At 42.2% G+C, this 23,619-nt stretch overlaps 1 protein-coding gene across 2 annotated transcripts in view; it reads right to left on the bottom strand.

Moving 5' to 3' along the window:
- Positions 1–8,753: 8,753 nt before the first annotated feature.
- Positions 8,754–23,619, bottom strand: part of LOC126298582 (E3 ubiquitin-protein ligase Rnf220-like) — a 622,331-nt gene continuing 607,465 nt past the window's right edge. For both annotated transcript variants that reach the window (XM_049989954.1, XM_049989953.1), the window contains one exon: positions 8,754–13,963. In XM_049989954.1, coding sequence (XP_049845911.1) covers positions 13,892–13,963 — 72 coding nt within the window. In that variant the 3' untranslated portion in view covers positions 8,754–13,891. The remainder of the gene's footprint in view (positions 13,964–23,619) is intronic.

A 23,619-nucleotide genomic window follows, 5' to 3' on the forward strand; every position in this document is an offset into this window, starting at 1 on the left:
GGTGTACATACCCCATGTTAACGTCCACTAGTGGGTGTCAGACTAATTTTGAACAGACAATGTATACCACCTCACATACGCAGAATCCGCAACGTCGAAAGGCATCTCACTCAGTGATGGTTGATGGATAATTACAGGTTCCAGTTTCTCACAAAGTCAGAAAACATGTGCTTACATTTCGCAGGCAAAACAGAAAATCATTCTGAAAAAGAGCTGCAGTCCAGAGTAGAGTTTGATGCACATACTGTAAACGTTCCTCTGATGAGCACTGGACATGGGGCTGATGGTCTCGGGTACATAGCATAGTTTATGAAAAACAGATCGCCACCTGCGTCTTCTCCTGACCCGACTGCAATCCCGCAGTGGCCAGCCAGCGCTAATAGTCCAGCATATTATGTCTTAGCACGTAGATGGCCTTTCAAATACTTTCCCCCGTTATAAAATCAGCTTCTCTTTTAGTTTCAAATTTGCACTTGCTTGTTAATCACAAATTAGCCAAACGATTACAGAGCCGCTGGTTTGTATGTGGCATTTTTCTATAACAATAGTGTCACAACACTATGCTCCACTTTCATGTCATCTACTTTATCTTTTCTCGAGTTATAGCTGCTTGTTTTTGTTTTCCCTCATTAATGGAAACCAGTATAGCTCACGATTTCCTTCATCTAACAATGATATTTGCATTTCGTTAATTGCACATAGAACTTCCGCTTAATGAATAAGGCTTACACTTCGTAAAGATTAATTACTGTTACAAAACGGATTTCGGCTAATGAGTTTAACCAGTGCTGCATGTACTTATTTATACAGGGTGTCCCAGGAGAAATGGTCAGTATTCAGGGATGTGACAGCGACGACCATTCGAAGCAAAAAAAATATCCAGTAAACACCGGCTCTAAAATGCTTACGTTAGGAACTTTGAGCACTTGCACAGTAGAAGAGAAGTGTTTGACAGCAGCGAAGGTGAACAAGTGCTCATGGCTTTTAAGGTTTTCCTTTTAGAGTAGACGCTGACTAGAGCTCTCTGCTTCGAATGATCGTTCCTGTCATAGCCCTGAATATTGACCATTCCTCTTGGGGCACCCTGTATACAATCCTCAGTAGATACTTTGCTAGTGAATGCAAGTTCACGTTTTCATAGCGTACTTTCATAGTTTGCTTCTAGTCTTCATACTTCGCTTCTTCAAAATAAATGAAGAACTTAAGCGTCAACTTTCTACATCCTGTAACATCATCTTCAGTGAATTTTCTAGAATACATCACGGCACTTTCTTTCTCCGTCCTTGTCCAATACAAGTTACTGCTTATTTTGTAATGTCCTCAAATTTTACGTTTATGCTAATGAATTCTTTACGGAGATGTAGTCTTTTAGTCAAACATTGAACAGTAATCGTGGCAAAGTTTGTAGTCAAATTTCTTTGTTGTATTCTTGTGATGAATTTGGTAGATTTTGCTGGTAATTCGATAACAGTTAAGCGGGAAGTACGACCAAGCGGAAACAATGCATCTGTGGATATCAGAAATGTCATTTACCTCGTTTATCTCGCTGATAGGCTGCCCTCAAATTTGCTAATGTTCTTGATAAATCTTTACAGAAGTACCGATTACCTTTATTTGGAACTAAGAATATTGACATACTTTCTCTGATGGCCGTATATTCTGGACAATGCTTTAACTGAGTTTTCATATATGCTTGACGTAATACGACAACAACATTGAATAGGAAACACTTCCTGATTTTCTGCAAAAATTATTTAATTAAACACGAAACGACTATCGGTTTCAACGCCTTTGAAACTGGTGAAAAACATTTACTTATACACATCAAAAAAAGTTTTGCATCATCCCAGTTCCCAGAACTCCTGAAGACAGACGTTGACTGTGGATATTGTATCACAGAGACAGTCCCTCTGACTGTTTAGAGATGTCACTAAACCCGCCCAAAGATGTAAACAATCATGCATGAGAAGCGCCTATTAGGCAGAGGGGTCCGACAGCCGATCAGTTCCAGTCATTCCACCACGAAGGAGGTACACGGCTCGCGTTGTCTGCAGTTCAACCATGCTTAGATGGTCAATACCACGGTTCGATCGCGTCCGCATTGTTGCTTTGTGCCAGGAAGGGCTTTCAACAACGGAAGTGTCCAGGCATGGAGGAGATACAGAGAGACATGCCTCGCTCAGGCCGCCCAAGGGCTACTACTGTAGTGGATGACCGCTACCTACGGATTAAGGCTCGGAGGAACCCTGACAGCAATGCCACAATGTTGAATAATGCTTTTCGTGCAGCCACAGGATGTCGTATTACGACTCAAACTGTGCGCAACAGGCTCAGGATTGGATCATGTTCTCTTCACCGATGAGTGCCGCATATGCCTTCACTCAGACAATCTTCGGAGGCGTGTTTGGAGGCAACCCGGTCAGGCTGAACGCCTTAGAAGCAGCGAGTGCAGCAAGGTGGAGGCTCCCTACTGTTTTGGGGTGGCATTATGTGGGGCCGACGTACGCCCCTGGTGGGACTGGAAGGCCCCGTAGGGTACGTGAATGCCACTCTCCGACGGCAGTGTAACCATATCGGCACCATACTGGAGAGGCATTCGTCTTTAAAGGCGACAATTCGCACCCCCAACGTGCCGTTCTTGTGAATGACTTCCTTCAGGATAACGACATTGCTCGACTAGAGTGGCCAGCATGTTCTCCAGACATGAACCCCATCGAACATCCTGGGATAGATTGAAAAGAGCTGTTTATGGACGACGTGACCCATCAACCACTCTAAGGGACCTACGTCGGACCGCCATTGAGGAGTGGGACAATCTGGACCAACCGTGCCTTGATGAACTTGTGGATAGTATGCCATGACGAATACAGGCACGCATCAATGAAAGAGGACGTGCTACTGGGCATTAGAGGTACCAGTGTGTATAGCAATCTGGACCACTACCTCTGAAGGTCTCGCTGTACAGCGGTACAACATGCAATGTGTGGTTTTAATAGGTTCCGAAACTCTCGGAACCGAGGTGATGGAAAATCTTTTTGATGTGTGTATCGTCACCCACAGCCGTAACTTCCAGTCAGACATCTCCAGTTAGACTGTCACATATTACCTTCCCAATGTTCTAGGATTGAGAACACCAGTTAATTAACTACAAAGCTTACAATATGCCTCTGAAGACGAAGGATTTGGATTTACTATGAGACGCTGAGAAGAGAGTCATCGCAAGCCTGTACGAAATACGGGTCTCAGATATAGTTAGTCTTCATCGCGAGAATGTTTGCTGTTTCCTATTTGGTAGCCGCTCAGTAAACTGACACTGAAACTGTGTTTTCCTTACACTGTTGCTGTAGCGCAATGAATCAGTCTTAAATAGTATCCGACTTTTGAAATGTGGCTTTAAACCGGAATAATAGTGTCAGCCCTGCATAGGTTACGAATAATTAGTCAAGATCTTACGAAATACCCAGCAAGAAATCTGAAATTAGAGAAAAAGAAAGCCTTTCTCTCATACCATGCACTAGATATTCAATTTATTCCCGTTTATGGTTCTATTAACACAGGCATAAACCACATATTGTGAATCCTTCAGAAAGAACTAGTTTTAAGAATGTAATCTATCGGGTGGTCAGAAACAATCTGAAAAACTTGTACGGATGTCTCAGGGTAGGCTGTGCTGAGAAAGAATTGTTAAGAAAAAAATTGTCTATGTTGCACCGTTTCCGAGTTAATTATCATTGAAGTTAGCCAATCTGGCCGTTGCGCGCAAATTCAAGTGGTCCATCAGAGACTGTGTTGCCAAACGTCTTCTTCGTTTGGTATTGTAAGACCGAACAAGAGAGCGATACGCAAATTGGAGGTAGCGAGGATCGAACCCTAGCCATAGGCTGTGTAGTCGCGTGCGCTATCATTTCCGCCACGAGAACAACAGACATTAATTGTATCTGGTGGGCCGCTTGAATCTGAGCGCAAAACGGCCTGATTGGCTAATTTCAATGCTAGTAAACTCGGAAACGGCGCAACATATCGAATTTATTTCTTGACAATTACTTCTCAGCGCAACCTAGCCTGCAACAAACCCACGAGCGTTTCATACGGTTTCTTACCATACTCTTTGCAAATGACAGTGCATATTGCCCCACAACCGTGAGTGAACGAATAACGTGGAGCAGTAGTCAAGGCAAAGGACTCGTAATGAGGAGGAAGTGAATATTAGGGTGAATTTCTTCATACGGAGTTCCTGATCTAAGCTAGTACGCCGTCTAGAATTACCTCAGAGTCGACTGTACCTTAAATGACTTGAAAGAACTGTGAACAAAACGAAAGCTCGGAATGGAAAGCGGCCGTGGCCTTTACAAAGAAAAGATCACAGTAACAGTCCGTTAGGTAATATATACTTCAACCAGAACATAATTTTAAGTGATGGAATTGCGGTGTGGCAGACCGCAGTAGTCACTGAGAGGTTTTTTTTTTTTCTGGAAGACGCTCCAGACTATACAGGAACTGGGATACTCCCTTTTCCTTCACAGTGGTAAGACAATGGGCGGATAGCGTCCTAATCAGAGCTTAGCATGTCACTCGGGATATTTCACTCTACGGAGTATTTAGAGAAATTTTGTGATCGTTAGTTCGCCAACTATGGTTACGATTTCTGGGAGTGTTGTTAAAAGACCCCAAGTGACTTAGTGCTCCGATTTGTCAAATGAGTGAGACGTGAATCTACTACTTAGCACAAGAAACGAAACAGCGACCACAGTCAGTGTGAAGGCGAGGGGGAAAAAGGGAGGGGGGCAGGCTTTAGTCCTGCATCAAAAGTGCCGAAGTCGATTTCAACTGCTAGAGGCTTATACCCTGTGGTTTCGGGAAGGCTGCAGGGATTCTTCTTATTTATTCCCTTACAAAAGAGGAAACAATAACTAGCGTATATTTTACGAATCTTCTGCATCAATTAGAAGACAAAGTAAGTGCCAGTGCCTGAGATTACAAAAGAAAAAAATCTGCTTTGGCAATGGAAAAAACTAAGTGACTTTGTGACTGAAGTTTTGGAACATCTATAATATTCGCTATATTTGGCACTCTTTGATTTCCCGCTATCAGCCCACCTCAAAAAATTCTTGGCTGAAAAACGTCATTAGTTACATTCTGAAGTCCCTCAAGACTCAGCCCATGGCAATGAAATGTACTAACTGCAGAAATGTTGGTCAGTGTGTAGCTGACTAAAAGGCATCAATGTCAAAAAATTAGAGCAATTTTAACGTAAATACATAGTATTTCACTCAGGGAGAACGCATCACCTTGCCCAGAAAAAAAGCGGACTTTGTGTGTTAAAAGTGCTTGTTAGTTGGGAAAAGCACTTAATATTCCAAATTTTGAGCACATCTTCGCTCTCTCCTTCCAATGCTTCTCGTCTCGTTGAAGAGACTTAACGCGCCCTACGTCCTAATTAAATTAATATAACACATTGATGAAGTGTTGTTGTTGTGGCAGACGAGGGCGAGGGTGGAGGGGAAGGTGGAGGTTGAAAAATTGTTCTGCATTTAGCAAAATGTGTGATGTTGCTTTCACCATTACACCACATTTCCATAAAAACTAGTTACTTTGATATACGGTATCTCGATAGTTGCACAGGGTGAATTCATACCTCACAGGTACAAACGGCCTTTGGAAAATATTTCATGCATTTGCATACAACAATAGTCTACAAATATGACATCTAACCGAAAAACATGTAACTGTTCTGAATAGTTGTTGAAATGTACTTATCTGTGTCATTCTGGAAAATGTTCTGCAAATTCAAAGGAACTGGGTTAGTTTATCACAGCTGTTTGTGACAGACGTAGAATATGCAGTGTTTACATGAGAGTGCTTTGATACATCGAAACCACACTGATACAGTTCAAGTAGGCTGAAATAGTACTAAAGAGATTAGATTAGTATTTGGAAGACTTACAGTGCAGTTCCCTGTCCAGCCATGCAAATCTATGTTCTTCATTGTTTCCCCCAGTAACTCCAGGTGGATGCTGGAATGGTTTCCTTCACTAAGATCACACTCAATTTCCTTCCCCAGCCTTGCATACTTCAATGTGGGCTCCTTCTCTAATGACCTTGACTGGAGGTTAATCTCCAAAATTCTTTATTCCTTATGTAGGTATTGAAATTAATACATTAGGAGTTTGTTTTTGATGGACTAATTGGTGTTTCTCCACAGGAAACTACTGGGTTCCACAGGCAGCAGCCATTCCAAACTTTTCTTCCTCTTCCTTTTTTCCACCATATGCCTAGTCCACATAATACACTCCTGGAAATGGAAAAAAGAACACACTGACACCGGTGTGTCAGACCCACCATACTTGCTCCGGACACTGCGAGAGGGCTGTACAAGCAATGATCACATGCACGGCACAGCGGACACACCAGGAACTGCGGTGTTGGCCGTCGAATGGCGCTAGCTGCCCAGCATTTGTGCACCGCCGCCGTCAGTGTCAGCCAGTTTGCCGTGGCATACGGAGCTCCATCGCAGTCTTTAACACTGGTAGCATGCCGCGACAGCGTGGACGTGAACCGTATGTGCAGTTGACGGACTTTGAGCGAGGGCGTATAGTGGGCATGCGGGAGGCCGGGTGGACGTACCGCCGAATTGCTCAACACGTGGGGCGTGAGCTCTCCACAGTACATCGATGTTGTCGCCAGTGGTCGGCGGAAGGTGCACGTGCCCGTCGACCTGGGACCGGACCGCAGCGACGCACGGATGCACGCCAAGACCGTAGGATCCTACGCAGTGCCGTAGGGGACCGCACCGCCACTTCCCAGCAAATTAGGGACACTGTTGCTCCTGGGGTATCGGCGAGGACCATTCGCAACCGTCTCCATGAAGCTGGGCTACGGTCCCCACACCGTTAGGCCGTCTTCCGCTCACGCCCCAACATCGTGCAGCCCGCCTCCAGTGGTGTCGCGACAGGCGTGAATGGAGGGACGAATGGAGACGTGTCGTCTTCAGCGATGAGAGTCGCTTCTGCCTTGGTGCCAATGATGGTCGTATGCGTGTTTGGCGCCGTGCAGGTGAGCGCCACAATCAGGACTGCATACGACCGAGGCACACAGGGCCAACACCCGGCATCATGGTGTGGGGAGCGATCTCCTACACTGGCCGTACACCTCTGGTGATCGTCGAGGGGACACTGAGTAGTGCACGGTACATCCAAACCGTCATCGAACCCATCGTTCTAGCATTCCTAGACCGGCAAGGGAACTTGCTGTTCCAACAGGACAATGCACGTCCGCATGTATCCTGTGCCACCCAACGTGCTCTAGAAGGTGTAAGTCAACTAACCTGGCCAGCAAGATCTCCGGATCTGTCCCCCATTGAGCATGTTTGGGACTGGATGAAGCGTCGTCTCACGCGGTCTGCACGTCCAGCACGAACGCTGGTCCAACTGAGGCGCCAGGTGGAAATGGCATGGCAAGCCGTTCCACAGGACTACATCCAGCATCTCTACGATCGTCTCCATGGGAGAATAGCAGCCTGCATTGCTGCGAAAGGTGGATATACACTGTACTAGTGCCGACATTGTGCATGCTCTGTTGCCTGTGTCTATGTGCCTGTGGTTCTGTCAGTGTGATCATGTGATGTATCTGACCCCAGGAATGTGTCAATAAAGTTTCCCCTTCCTGGGACAATGAATTCACAGTGTTCTTATTTCAGTCTCCAGGAGTGTATGAATTGTCTCTAGCAGCTTAAATACTTTCAAAACACGAGAAAGATACTGAGAACGCATTGCAGAATGAATTGGTTGACTTGAAAATATGCCATCCCACACTGCTCAATTCTTTATGATTATACAGACAACCAGATTCTGATTCTCAATTACAGTGTCTTAAATTTTTGTGCACAGAACCGAAAACTAAGTTCCAATATTTGAAGTTTGTACCAGTGACAAAGACGAAATTATTCAACTGCTCATTTCATTTTCAGTTAACAGTTACCTTGATTCTTGTTCCTTAACAATAAAGGGTTGAGATGTTTTCCCCCAAATTTTTAGCACAGTCATTCAGGTTGCAGCAAACAGTATTTGTTTTATCTGATCAATTGCAACATTGAAGAAGAGATTAATTTTTGGCCACTAATGGCACATAAGGGAGTAGCTAGCTTATTCTTACAGATCATATGATGAATAATATCTAAAAGTATTGCATCCTTATATAACACAAAACTGAGCACTTTGGTGTACAGCAGCTTAGCTTCTTATTCAGTTCATAAGGAGAAGACCATGCGGATGCATTTCAGTCAACAATAGCAATTGAAGAAGCTTTGTCAAGATCACAACCCACAAAATCAGTATCTATTAACAGCCTTTTCACTACATGAGGCACTTCTACATCTGGAAACACTTCCAGATTAAACTGGAAGCCTATTCTAATTTGGTGTGTGAAACTTGGTTCTCACAAGAAGATGAACCTGAGATACCAATTTAATATAATTCTCAAAAAGAAACACTCTTTCAGAAATCGACTTCGTGCTGTCCTGTGCACTGAACTGCAAAAATAAAACTAAATCAATAAATAGACAAATTAATTAAAAATTAATTTCAGGATTAATTTTGATTAAATACACCCACAGAGTACGAAATAATACTGCAGCTAACGTGGTTAAGTTTTTCCAAATACATTATACAAGCCCTTTCACATAAGGTACAACATAATTTTTTAAGTGATTTGGGGGGGGGGGGGAGAACAGCAAGGTAATAACAAAGAGATAAAACTGCTTTAATATTTCAAATATTTATTCTATTACAGGTCTGGAAACAATTTGCTACTGCATTTAGTCATAATAGCTTTAAAGACACAACACATATGTAAGCTTAATCTGCCGTTTTGGCGTTAGGGCAAAATGCATATGATACCGAACATGTAGCATTGACTGTATGTATACATTTATATATTTGCAATACGAATTAAATACACCATTATACCACACTGTGTGATTTACGGTATTTAGGAATTAATTATCAAGATACAGAACCAACTTTGCAATGAGAAAAGGTTGTGCCAAACTGAAACTTGGATTGTGACATTAGTAGAACTTCACACTCATATTTTTATGTATTGACAGTTATGACAGATATAAATTGAAGGAATGGGCACTTGGCTGTAAGGTATTCAAATACATTATACCACAATAATTCATTATCGGTAAATATCGATTTCTGTTCGATTTTAAATTTTCTCCAACATCGGGTTGGAGTTAAGTCCTTGAGATGAAAATGACAGAGATAATTAAATCTAATTGCATAAACAGTAAATTATTTTGAACTGAGAACATAGACATTTTATCCTTGTGTCACGAACTTAAACAAATATGTGAATGACAAAAGGATTCTACTGAGACAATGCAACATGACTGTTGTATAAAAGAAAGTGAAAGAATATACAACTGTAAGGTTCAGACTTGTAAACGTGAGTTTGTTGAGTAATATTATGCACATATTTCATTAAAGCTGTCTTGTAAAACAGAAAGGAAACTACAGTTTAATGCTGTAACAGGAGGCATCTCAACCACAACATTACATGGACTAGTAAACAGGCACACATGAATATTACGTCAGTTAGGTGTCCAATGGCCATATAAACAACGGGAAAAATTCATAAATCTCTGTATTAACGTGAAGTCTTACCACAACAACATATATGACGATAATTGCCTTTCTGGTGGGGCCATATACAGTATATTTATTCGCAGATGTTCGCGTTATTTAACAATAGTCACGTTTTACATCAAATTTCACAGACGATTCCAATTACATCTTGCCTTTTAACCTGTAGAAACAATTTTTGGAAAGGTACTGCTACTCGTACTTAGATACAAAAGACGTTAGCGCCACATAAAATATGTCAAACCTTTTTTTTAATAATGTTTGCTTCATCACGAAATACGTATAATGAACTGCAACAGAAGCGTTTCATTTCGGAATGTCAGAATTTAAAATCCACGTCGCTGATGTTCAGTTGAGGGAGGACGGTAGGACTGGGTTACTACTAAAAAGAACTGTTTTCAGTTTCTTCTTCTCAAATGGGGAGTACAATAATCTACAATACAGCAAACAAAGGGAAGTTGCACGGTATATCGAGAGCCGGTTAGCTGTAGGATTGAGTGAAAATTACCAAAGCTTTACAGTTTATGCCATGCCATTGCCAGTTACGACACCCAGAAAACAAAATCTAACTAATGTGATGAAAATTTTCATATAATTTAACACGTGAACATGCATTCTATTACACAAACAGCACACCCAGGTAACAGATAAATATGTAGTGCTCCGTAATGTACGTAAAATGGTCGTGGTCCCTGCCAGAGTCACAGAGAGTATTGTAACCTCTCCAAGAAAATCTTCCGCCGAACTGAATGCCTGCCGGGTACTTCTAAGCAGACGGGCCTGTAGAACCATACTACGACAGTGGTAAAAAAAAAAAAAAGACCAAATTTACTTTAACAAAATTCGTGGATGGCTATATTAGTGCAACTGCTAGCATTTAACACAGATGTTCTCAAAACTTTTCCCTGCTTTTATGCATTCGACATAGTTCCCTAATCCCACTGGAAGTCGCCTTTACGTATTAGGAGTTGTTTCCTCAAGTAACACTACATTACGTTTTCTGGCCTAAAGAGAGACATGCCGACGTGTCGCACATACAGAACTCACGCTGTCAGTCTCATAATTGCGGTTTGATTTAGCCACACTAGTTCTCATGTGGTCTGCAACGTTCCATGTAAGCGGTTTCAGACAGATCCAACGTGTCTCCTTCGGAATGTGTAACGGTAGAAGGGCAGGAAGGCACGAACAATCCATATCTACTAATCTCGAAGTTTTCGCTTTTGAATCATACCTATCTATGCGCTTTTAAATGTCGGTGACACACTACTCAAATTCTGCATCAATCCTTTGATGAGGTAACAAAAATGTATAATTGGTCTTAGGCAGGATTATGCGTTCGCACACACATGTACATATCGATAATAGGCAACGAAAACCTCGTAGCTCCATTTTTTATAAATTTTGCAGGAGAAGCAAAAACGGTTTCTTAAAAAAATAATATAAAGTGATACAGAAAGTTGCTGCATATGTAACTGTATACTAGAAACCTAGTTATTGACAGATTAGAGAAATTACCACACTTTCAAATCTCTCTCTGATTATGGAGTTACTGGTTACTGAAATTAGGACGTTTTCATCAACAGATGGAGTTGCAGAGTTTTTATTGGCTACCATCGATATATTCCTCCCGAACCGCCGTCACTGCAGACTAGGTTGGTCTTATCTCCAGTTCACACTGATTTCAGTTAATCTTAATTGTTACCTTTGGGACTCTAGGATATTTTTACTGTCCCTACATTCTGCACGAGTTGTTTTCTCGCACACTGAGACACGTACTCTTCATATAATGGAAAGACATAGTTTCTGGGAAGCAAAACTTTTTACGGGCTATTCCTAACATATAGTCATTAAGTCACACAGAAGCCCTACCCGAACAATTCAGTTTGTTTATGTTTACATTTTTCAGTTCGACATGACTTTCCTAGAGTCTGACTTTATTTAATTAAGTATTTTTCTCACCGAGTGAGCTAGCATACTGACAGCATAATAAGCAACTAAACGCAGTCAGTTGAATTTCTTCTCAATTCGCCAACTTACTTTTAGAGCAGCCACGATTTTCTAATCTAACTGCGACACTTAAAAGTCAAACTGGTAGTTTCGTAAACGGTACATAGATTTCTGTAATTAATAAGTAGAACCAAGGCGTTAAATAAAAGGCTCTGTGTGTATACAGAATTTACAACGTTGAGTTTCCCCCATTACTGTGCAGATCAAGTTAACAGAATTTAATTTCCTATGTAAGTTTCATAGGGTACTCTGATACGATATTAGAACGATCAGATGAAATCTACATTTGGCCAGAACTGTCGAAACAAATGAAAACTGTTTTCGTCAGTTACTGTTTGGAATTTACTTTTTAATTGACAAACTGCTTCTGATGGAAGGATCCGACTTACACATTCCCACAGCCGATTGCCTGCGACGGACTTTTATCTAGAAAAACCAATTTTTTAAAGAGAAATATTCAAGTTGTGAATCAAAGAACTACCCTGGAAAATGTGTGTAGTAACTCTGGTGCTACCTAAGGGAGCAGCAGTGTACGGCTAAGCACTATAGCAGCTCTCTGGGTCCACACAGTTTTATCTTCATGGACGTTTCGGATACACAATAGCCAGAACACGTAGACTGATAATTAAGGACGTTTCGAAACAGCTTTGTCAGTAAAATAAAAGCAGACTACGTGAGCAGGAAGTGGGACTGAGTTACAAGATTCATATCGGGTAATTTTCTAGACGGAATTCTATCTAATACAATCGGTCCATAGCCGTCTGCTTTGAGATGGTGCTCTGCCATTCAAGCCTCATCAAGGTTGCTATTTGGCATATTATTCGACACTTTACATGGGCGCTCGGCAAGATGTTTACTGTAAGTTATATATTTTGCACAAGTGATAGGGTATGGGAACTATAACTGACGGTTGTCACGTTGTAAATATTTTCTCATTATTAACTGGTATAGTTTTATTTTGGTAAGAAAGTTCACTTTATAATAAAAATTAAGTTTTATTTTAGAAATGTAGCTGGGATGCGCAGTCAGCCAGACAGCTAATCTTTCGGCAACAGTCACTGACGAGAGGTAATTAAAGTTTCTAGAACAATTATACCAATCGTGAATTCGTTAAAAATACCGGTACGTGTTTTACATAATTAAAACCGTTTTCTGTCAGACTGTAGTAAGGGCCTCACAGACTTAATATACACAGAGAACGTAAAATGTGACAAATACATACGGTGAAACTGCCATACATATTCGTCAACAAGATCGGGTAACGCTACACGGCTTCAGTAAGTATTATTTGGGAATGTGCATGTACACTGCGTCAGTAGGATGGCCACACAAACATTTATGAGACGAAGGACGATTGAAGCCAAAACACATTTTGCAGTGGGTAAATAAAGAGAGGTTTATAAATGAAATTTGCACGCGGCCTTAGTGGGAGGCTTCTGTGGTGATTTGTCAAATGCGAGTCGCGAATCAGTATTGCTATTTAATTCGTTGAGCTCAGACTTTTTAAGATCCTCACAAAGCCGGAGGATGTTCACGATCTGCGGAACCTCGTCGTCTCACTACACTGTCTCAACAAATACAAGTACAAGAGGGGCTCTCACAGCTCCCACACAGTAATTTCCAACTTGTCCACTCGGATCTTCTGTCCCGTCCGCAATCTATCAGGTGCGCCTCCAGTTAACAGCGAGAATCCACACGCTCACACAGATGACGCTTCTGTTCTTGAGTTTAACAACAGTCCTGCATAATTACGATGCACTCGTTTCCTCCCTAAATCGTTAGCCATTGTACGTACGACACTGAGCTTTCACGCACATTGTCAAATCTTACGAATGGCAGTTACTTCAAAATCGACTGAAGTAAAATGCAGCTTATCACGATTGACGGCACTACTGCCTATGTCTCTTGCAAGCCAGTCAAAGAACGTCGCTTTGACTCGTGTATTCATTCTTGACGCCGTAACTCACAAGCCGTAGCTGCAACTCACCTTCGTACAAGGAACGCATTGACACAAAAATCTTCCAACTGTGCTGTGAAGTTGCAGCTATCCGCAAATAAAAGCTTCATCTCTCTGCAGTGCACCAACAAATCCATCAGTCCGTAGTTTCATAAATACGCTATGTCGCAAACCGAAGAAAGCCAAGGGACGTTCCACTTCAGAGAGATGTAGCACGTGTTTCCACTGGAGTCACTTCTTCAACAAAATGGATGGCGGTCGCCAGAGTATCAGCTAGGGGCGATCACATGTAAATCCTCCGCAGGTCCGATGGTGATGTTATCATATTGCACTGAGGACACAGCTTCTTTGCACCCTGAAACAAACACCGACAAAACATATTAATTACTGTTTCCTCAATATCTTCAGTAATTCTGTACAAAAAATAAATTAACGATGTATACACCGTTTATTTCCTTTAAGTTATAAGCTTTATTTTCTTATTCTTATTTTTGTACTACTAAAAATACGAAAGATCGAATATGCGACTCATACTGAAACATAAAAACTTTGTTGAAACCCCTTTTTCGGCCCTCGCTAAGAGTCATATCAGGCTACAACGCGATTTTAACTGAAAGGATTCCATCGAGTAAAACGTCCAAAATAAATGCGATAAAAACATATAAGACACTCAGAACTACCGTCTCTAGTCACACCGTATCTAAGCATTCGTATAGTGACAGCCAGCAACAAACACATTTTATTTTCAGATTTGGTTTTCCTAAGAATTTTAGTCACTGGAGCTACTATTTACTACGAGCTACTGTTAACAGTCACACAAGTCTAAGACTCCTTCTTGCATTTACAACATGCCAAATTGACGTTTGTGTACATTTTACTTCAAAATATTGTGAATTTTAACAGCATAAAATTAACTATTAAATAATTTTGTCTGTCTGTCCTCTTAGCTACGAAGCTCGTATGCTTGTAAGGGAGAAGTTTAGATCGAGTGGTGAACGTAATTAGTTTTTACATAATGTTTACAAAAGTCTTTCCTCTTTCATCATTCTCACGGAAAAACTTAAATTAATTTTAATGAAAGAGCCAACTAAGCGGGAGGTCTAAGAGAGCGAGAGAATATTCAAAATCTCGTGTGTGTAGCATCCGCTGTAACTTATGTGGCTTTTGTATATCGATTTGAGGTTGCTTCCCAGCTTCATACATACCAACTGTCCTATATCCAACTTTTAATCCTTACTTCCCCTGGGGTAGGGGGGGGGGGGGGGTGAGAGAGGGAGGGATGAAATATCCCTGGGGGAATATTCAGGGATATGGCAAGAACGCCCGTACAAAGCAAAATAATAAGAGCAGGGTGCGGCAGAAAAGGAGGCATACTATCCAAAAGCAACTAAAACAGATTGAGAAAGGACAGATGCAGCAAGCAAAGGAGACAGGGTCAAGGGTCCCCACGAGACATCATGTTGCAGGACACGTCCCCAGCCCAAACCAACTGGCTCCTCTCCTGAAGGTAATTTAAAACGTTTTATCTGAGAGTAAAAATCACAGTCAAGGAGAAAACGGAAAAGTTTCTACTGTCCACGAGTCATCTGCCAATACGACAGACAAAGAATTCTGAGGACAATACTTAGCACAAAGAGCCATAAGGAAGGGGCATTCAACCAGGACATAAAGCAACTGTCAGTAAGCCTCTACACACACACAATGTGGGGACGGCTCGGAATGCAAAATAAAACTATGGCTCCATCTAGTATGACTGATGCGGAGGCGACATATAACGGTGGATTCTTTCCAGGAATAACAGAAGAAAGAGTATCATGCAGGAGTCGTCTCCTTGATAGCGCAGGCTTTATTGGAGGGGGCAGTATCCATTTTCTAGTGAGCAGAGGCGTTATAGTTGTACCTGAAAATCCGCGCCTGGGATTGTCAAAGTGAATGGGGGCGAGTAATCACATCTCTGTCGATATCGTCAGCCATTTTGTTCCCTGAGATACAAACTGCTTGAAACCCAGCCATGGAGGATAAGTAAATTGTCATGGCGCCAGGCAGTGTCGTATGCCTTATGTAGGTCAACAAATATTGCAGTATGGTGTAAGCAGAATGCTGGTTATGGATTGTCACTCCTGGAAGCCACGTTGATAGCGGGACAAAAAGCCCCTAGAGTCGAGAATCCAGTATAAACGGCGGGTAACCATCATTTCATGCAGTTTGCAGAGCACATTCATAAGGCTAATAGGTCATAATTGTAGACGCATTTGCCCGCATTAAGGATTAAAACGATGATACTATTTCGCTATTAAGAAGTGAAGACCCTGTCGAACCAAATACAGTTGAAGACCCTGATCACTGAGTAATAGCCAGGTGCTGGATCACCTCATTTTGAATGGAATCTGGGCCTGGGGCTATACTGTAAGACAAGGCAAGAGCCTGAAGCAATTCCCAGTCAGTGAATGGTTCATTATATAACTAGGCTAAGGGGCGAAGGAGAGAACGATGTCTTTAATTTGTCGCTTAGCTTCCGGAAGACAGCTGCATAAGAATGAAATGCTGATTGTCACAAAGTGGGTCGCAATTGTTCATAGTCAGTGCGTCATTATAGATAGCATATTGAAGGAATAGACCCGGTACAATTGTGGATCTCTGGAGGCCCTGACGACTACAGAGCTTAGTCCACACCTGGGATGAAGACGATTATGTTTCCAGGAAGGAGACGTAGCTCTCCCAGCATTCCTTCTTACTGCAAATAATTAGATAGCGGGCCTTAGCACAAAGTCTGGGTAATAAGGTTAGTCTGCAAAGGACGTTGCTTGAAGCATTGAAGGGCTCTTCGGCGATCCTGAACAACTTTTGAAATGTCTTTGGTGTGCCAAGGCACTGGCCAGTGATAGAGAGCACCTGTAGAAAGGGGAGTAGCAATTCCAGTGGCTTGGGTGATCCCACTGGACATGTCTTGCATGTGCTCGTTAATGCAATCTGACAAAGGGGCGACGGGAGGTCACTCCTTTCCAAGGCATTCAAAACCGCCTGCGCCTGTTCGATTATCCCTGGGACCTTTTTGGATGCTTCAGATTAAATGTACTCATTGACCCCAGGAATTAGTCTATAGCTACTCGTCTCTCTGGAGCGTGAGGTCTCTGTGGAAGATGATTTCTTGGACAATATTCAAAGTTTTGTGTGGGGGCGATGGTCACTGGTATGTCATCCAGACGAACACATGCCTAAATAGTTGCCGACTGTGCAGCAGAGTAGGCTTTGATCAATAGAGATCCACTTCACATCTTCCCCAAAGTCACAATTTCTCCAGACCAACCTTCAATATGATTCGCGAAAAATACCGGGTCAGTCACAGTAAAAACATCCCCATCAGTTCGAGTATATACTAAGTATTGGATAAAATGTTTCGCTCCCAGACTTCTGACTTGTCCTTCTTCCCACGGGGTAGTGTGCCGTGTCGACACTGGTGCCGCTTGCAGTAGAGTAGGGTAAGCAGTAGAGTTATAAATATCTGTACTGAGATATTTAGACCTGTCATTGTTTTGGTATAATCTGATACGTTTCATGTGCCACAAGCTCCGGTCTAGGGCTCTCTCCAAGAGCGCCAGACAGCGGCAGCAAAGGCCATCTAGCACGACAGCTACTGCTGAAAGTTCTGATGCCCCAGGAAGACGGGCATCTACTCCTTGGCATGCGCAGGGAGCTAACAGCCCAAGCATCAGCTGTGTGATCCCTGTGTTGTCAGGGAGTTCAACCGAATGGGTACACATGGATCCCACCACATTGGTTTGACTAAATCGTTGGCTTTGAAGTTCATATAAGAGTGTACGCAGATATTGTGCACAGATGACCTTTAACGCTGTATGTAGTAGGTGCTACTTAAGGTGTTATTCTAAATCGGCAAACACTACAGAAAAATTTGAAAAATGAGGTCCAACTAAGAAGGCGATCAAAACTTACTTCAGCCAAAAGGTGTTGTAAAGTAAATGAATTAATATTCGGAGAAAGGAAAGCAAAATCTTGAAAATAGGCAGGTCGACATCAAAGGCTGCTACCATGAGAAAAAGCGAGGAAAAGGAAGGAAGGATACTCGGAGATGAGAGACTGCAGCGCAGGGAAGGAAGTAGGTGATGCAGTACCTTTCGGGACAGTGCCCGCCATGCACGCATGAAAGTGTCGTAAGCCCCATGAGGGGAATGTGGAAATGAAAGCTTACTTTGAGGTATGAAGGCAAACAATTTAGAAATACACCTTTGATGATATTTCACTTATTTGCACACACCGTGGACTGATAGTGTACAGCTTTGTTAATTAGGATATCCATGTTCTATTCCCAGAAGGACATAAAATTTTAACTCGGCGAAAATTTTTGTTTCCTAGATGAAATATATTGTCAAAATGGTTCAAATGGCTCTGAGCACTATGGGACTTAACATCTGAGGGCGTCAGTCCCCTAGAACTTAGAACTACTTAAACCTAACTAACCTAAGGACATCACACACATCCATGCCCGAGGCAGGATTCGAACCTGCGACCGGAGCAGTCCCGCGCTTCCGGACTGAGCGCCTAGAACCGCGAGACCACCGCGGCCGGCATCAGCGATACTGTGTCTAGGAGAAAACGTATTACTTTATAAGCTCTCTTTTCTTTGCATTGAAGCCCCCTGATTTCAATTGCATCACCATAAAGTTTTACAGGATTTTTTTCCGCGCATCTTTGACAAACCACTGTTGAAATTGAAGCTGTTTTACACATGGCCATTTTCGGAAGCAAATTTAGTGTGGTGGTGCAACAGATGTAGGTGACAACTGTCGCTGGACAGCAGGTCAGTTTGGCGTGTGATCATTTGTGAACGCCCACGTCCACGGTCAGGACAGCGTAACGAGTCACTGGAGGAACATGTAGACAGCACACCCATCTTCCGACCAGTAAAGTGAGTTTTGCTCCAAGAAGTTGCTGTTTTGCTCCCACTAGAGAGAGTCCCCACAGCAAATCAAAACGGAAACAGGGGAGACTCCTCAATGTGGTAATCAAATACGCTGGCTCCTCAGCTACATAGATGGCTGTTTGATCTGTTGCTGATGTCTGAGATCAGCTGTCGACTGATTATCCGATAACATTTTTCATCAAAGATCGGTTTTCTGAAAGAAACCACAGTGAAAATGGTATGTCTTCGGAAGACTGTAAACATCCTAAAACTCGATGAAGAGATCGAGAAATATAAAGATTATATTCACAAGGGAAGTCGTATTGGATATGCAAGACAACAGATCAGGTTTCAAGAATCAACATGTAATCCGGAAATGTCTCTCAAGTAGACAGACCAAAGTTCCTAAGAGAAATTAAACTACCAGGGCGAAATCCGCAAGCAAACGACAAGCCAATTGCAAATACTACACAGTGCATGCGAGAACACCTGGAGCACATAGATTAAAAAATGTAAATCACCTAGCGCATATCTAAGGCATTATTATAAGACAGCTGTGAAAACACTCACCCCGCCTGAAACTACGATAGCTAATGCTCGATAAAAAAAAAGAAGAACTTTCCGTGTAATTTTAGAACTGAAGTATAATAACAAAGTTTGATGAAAGCGTGATCTATTAAGTCACTGATAAAAATTAAACACCCAAGAGGAAATAACGAATAAAAGTTTACAGTCACAAACATTGGATGGATTGAAACAGATTCACGAAACATGTAAATCTTGCCTTATTTATGAAAATTCTCAACAGTTAGTGAAAAGAAATTAATGAAGACTCAAAAGATACTGCATTCGCAACGAAATAATGCAAAAGAGAGCAAAATTATTCCTAACTGTAATTAACAAACGAAAACGTTTCGCGAGGGAATGCCCGATATATCAGAGAGTAAAGTGTGACACCGAAGAAGCACCATGGGGCACGACAACGGGTGAAGCGGCAGAATAAATAAAACACACACACACACACACACACAAACCTGTGCGCACACTCGGAAATATAAGTCTGCGTTTGCAGACAGTTGTAAGACTTACGATGAAAAAGATAAATTCAGTGAAATGATCTAAAAAGACACTGTACTAAAGCGGAATGAGCCGAAAAGCTTTGGTTGACGTCCTGACAAATCACAAAATCAGAAAAGCTTTATGACACCCTCCTCACTGTTAACTAATATAGAGGGTCATCGCCTTTTGCCCTTTCGTCTACATATAAGATGCATTCAGTTAAAATGAGGCGTACAGTCATTTGTACGCCACAGACTGTACCACACATCTGGGCGGGGGTGGAAGTGCTGGATGAAGCCTTGGGTTAGAGATCAGTTCCATACGGAGACCGTTCAGGATTACGTCATCCGGTCAGAATGACCTGTATGAAGTATGCTATGGGATAACAGTTCAATGTCTTCGTCCATTTTCCAGGAGTGAAAGACACAGCAGTAGTAAGTTTGCATAGAGGACGAGACAAACTGAAACAATTATCACTTCCTGAATAAACTATATATTCTCTCTCTCTCTCTCTCTCTCTCTCTCTCTCTGAACTATATCAAACTGCTACTCCAATATTTCTATGCCTGTGGGAAATATTCATTAAAACGCTTATTTTCAGTACAGAAGCCATTCCTATAGATGAGGAATGGTGTGAGTAAATGATGACTATTGGATGTGTTGTTGACGTCTCATCCGAAGATCGTAACACGGCGTGTCCAGAGGAAGTGCACATGCAGCTTTTCGCCAATGTTCTGCTGGCTTCGAGAAAGACTGAATCACGTGGATGCAGGTTATAGGAGCACCATAGGTGCATCTTCCTATAAGGACAACACAAAGAGAAAATCGTACGCCTGTTCGACTGGCTCTGACGTACAGACGGAAGACAACAGCTCAAGTACGGACAAACGTTACAGGCAGACTTTCACCACGTACCATCGGAAAAAAATTACCGGAATATGGGTTGACATCTCGAGTTGCATTGCTGACAGCACACCGCAGAAAACAGAGACTTGCATGGTGTGGACCCAGGATCAACTGGGACACTGAGTGGCATTATGTGGTGTTTAGCGATGTATCTCTCGTTGTGGCGGTCATTTCGACGTCAACTTGAGCATAGACTACCGGTGAAATGTAACAGAGAGCAACAATTCTCAAGAGCCATACTTCGCTAACTCCTGGAGCCATGGTGTGTGGACTGATTTGATAGTTATTGAACTGAAGCTAAATGCTTGCCATTGCCAGTAAGTGGCAAGAACGATAAACCCTGCTGTTATACGCTTCATGGCTAGAGTACCGAGTGACAGATACTAGCAGGATAACACAAACGCCACACTGCAATTCACACCACAGATGCCTTGAAGAATACGCGGTTCCTTGACGAGAGTGCCTGGTCCACTCATTTGTCAACCATAATGCATGTTTAGAACGCGACGAGCAGAAATTCAGATATATTAGTTTTCAGCACTCCCTCTTACTTTCGTTCCATTCGAAATTGACGCCCATCAACTACATCAGAAGCAAACAGCTTCCGAATGTAATCTCAATTAACCTCTTGTCATGTGCGAAACACATGTTTTGTCATATCCAGAAGAATTCTGTTGCAGACTGGTATGAAAGTTCATACCAGTCTGCAGCTAGAAATCATCAGGTACAGAAAAAGCATGTGTTTCAAGCATGGAAAGAAATTCATTAAGATGATATTCAAAAGCGGTTCATTTCTGATGTACATGACGGAGAACTATTTCGAACGGAACGAAAGTACGAGGACGTGCTGAAAACTAATGCCTCCGAAATTTTTAGTCTCTTCTCAGTACCGGTTGAGTTATTACATGTCGTGCATATTACTCGATCTACTTTCCCGCTTCGCTGGCGCAAAATTGTAACCCTCTGCATATAGAGGGCTCCGAATAGTAGCGTGTAATATGGCGGTATGTGAGAAACAACGTGTTGGAATTGAATTCTCTCGTCGGAATCGGGTTGCTGAACTGATCAGAGAAAATCGTCGGGTAACACAAACGCAGCTCTCAGTTAAGTGTGGAATATCACCAGCGCGTATACAGGCTATCATTGAAGAACTCTGGTACAGGCCACTGTGTGCACGGTGGGTGCCTCGAATGCTAAATCCTGACATGAAACAGAGGAGACTGGACATCTGTCAACAACATCTTTTGCGTTTCGAGCGTAAGAGTGATGGTTTCCTTAACAACACTGGGGCAGGTGATGAAAGCTGGGTTCATCATTTTGCCCCCGAAAGGGAAAAGAGCATCAATGGAGTTCCGTCACGAAGGATCACCGATGTCGACGAGTTAAAGACCATGCCATCAACAGGAAAAGTCATACTCGCAGTGTTCTGGGATATTCAAGGGGTGTTGCATTTGGAATTCATGCCCACCATGGCACCATAAACTCTGCAGAGGTACTGCGAGAGCTTTACAAAATTAAAAGCACTGATTCGAAAAGTTCGTCCATGGAGCGCCCTCTCCTTCAGCATGACAATGCCAGACCACTCACGAGAGCTGCGACAATTCGACGCCTTAGATTTACTGTCATCGATCATCCTCCACACAGTACCGACTTGGCAACATCCGATTTCCATCTGTTTCCAAAACTTAAACAACACCTTCGAGGACTTCACTTTTACGGTGATAATGCTGATGTGAAGTTGTGCCTCCGTCAACGAAATCAAACATTGTACAGTGACGGTATAAACAAACTGGTCTCTCGTTGAGAGAATTCTATTCGTCTCTAGGGTGACTATGTTGAGAAATACATGTATAGACATGAAGAATAACGAAATGTTAATAATGTTTATTTTATTTAAAAAGCTTTAAGAGTTTTCACATAAAAGATTAGGTGGCATTATTTTTCAGCACGCTCTCGTATAAACATTTAATACACGGTATGTTACATGCATCTCCACAAAGTTTGGTACATATCGGTCGGGTGCTTCATGGTGTAATATTTTTCCTTTCCGTCAGTTTGTTAAGGCATTTATGAGTTTCAGTAAAGTATGTGAAGGTTTCCGGCTAAAAATGATCTGTCACATGAACATAAAGCAACCAAAAGACACACAAAACATGTGTAATAGTTACAGGACTCAGTCACATCATCTTCCGGGTCGGTGAACTCTTGCTTTCCAATTACCTACAGCTACTCTTCACTAGGCGACCCTTACATAATACATATGGTTAGTTATTTGCATATCTAATTTGTTGTCTCACTTTGCAGGTATTTCCGTTGCAATCCATAAGCCCAGGATTTGGAGGTTATGATTAGCTTGTTTGACTTAATGTATAACGAGCATTCCACTCGCTCGTATAGCATTTCGCTGTCGTGGTTTTAAGTGTGGAAGTCTGACTACATCCGCAACTGACAAACCCCACTACGACATAACGTCCCGTTGGGACGCTAACAATTTAATCGACAAGGGTTACACTTCAACCGCACTAAACTTCCTACGTCAGCCTAGTTACGACACTAGCACTAACTACAGATCAAAATGACGGTTATTTATCATGCAGATGTCACGTTCAAACGCGTCGTCCAACGACGCATAAAACTTTTCACAACCCGATGTGTATTTTCTCTACGACCCCAGATCGAAGAATCTGGGCAATTTTGCCGACTACACACTCAGTATTACGTCTTCTTCCGCAACACAAGTACGTCCAGTTGCAATTCTGAGACGCAGACAGGCATACAGTAAATAAAAATAACTCACCTGCATTACTGAAGACTTGTTTCGTTTACGTTAAAAGGTATCAAGAACAATAGAAACAACAGTTACGGTTATTTCACAACTTCTTGCTATTCCGCTGTGACGTTTTCCCTCCCATGTTTTAAGTCACACGGACAAAAAATATGGGTCACACACATACACCACCACATTTCAGCATATTATAATGCATGTGGAAGTATTTCCTACAATGGTTCATACCAGACTACCATAAAAGATTTTCTTTATGTAAAATGTGAAATTTCGTCAGGTATCTTAATTGGTTTCACCAGTTTCTTACACCATCATACATATCAAGTCTAGTCAAACACAATAA

This window comes from Schistocerca gregaria, chromosome X (assembly GCF_023897955.1).
Source record: "Schistocerca gregaria isolate iqSchGreg1 chromosome X, iqSchGreg1.2, whole genome shotgun sequence".
Lineage (NCBI taxonomy): Eukaryota > Metazoa > Arthropoda > Insecta > Orthoptera > Acrididae > Schistocerca > Schistocerca gregaria.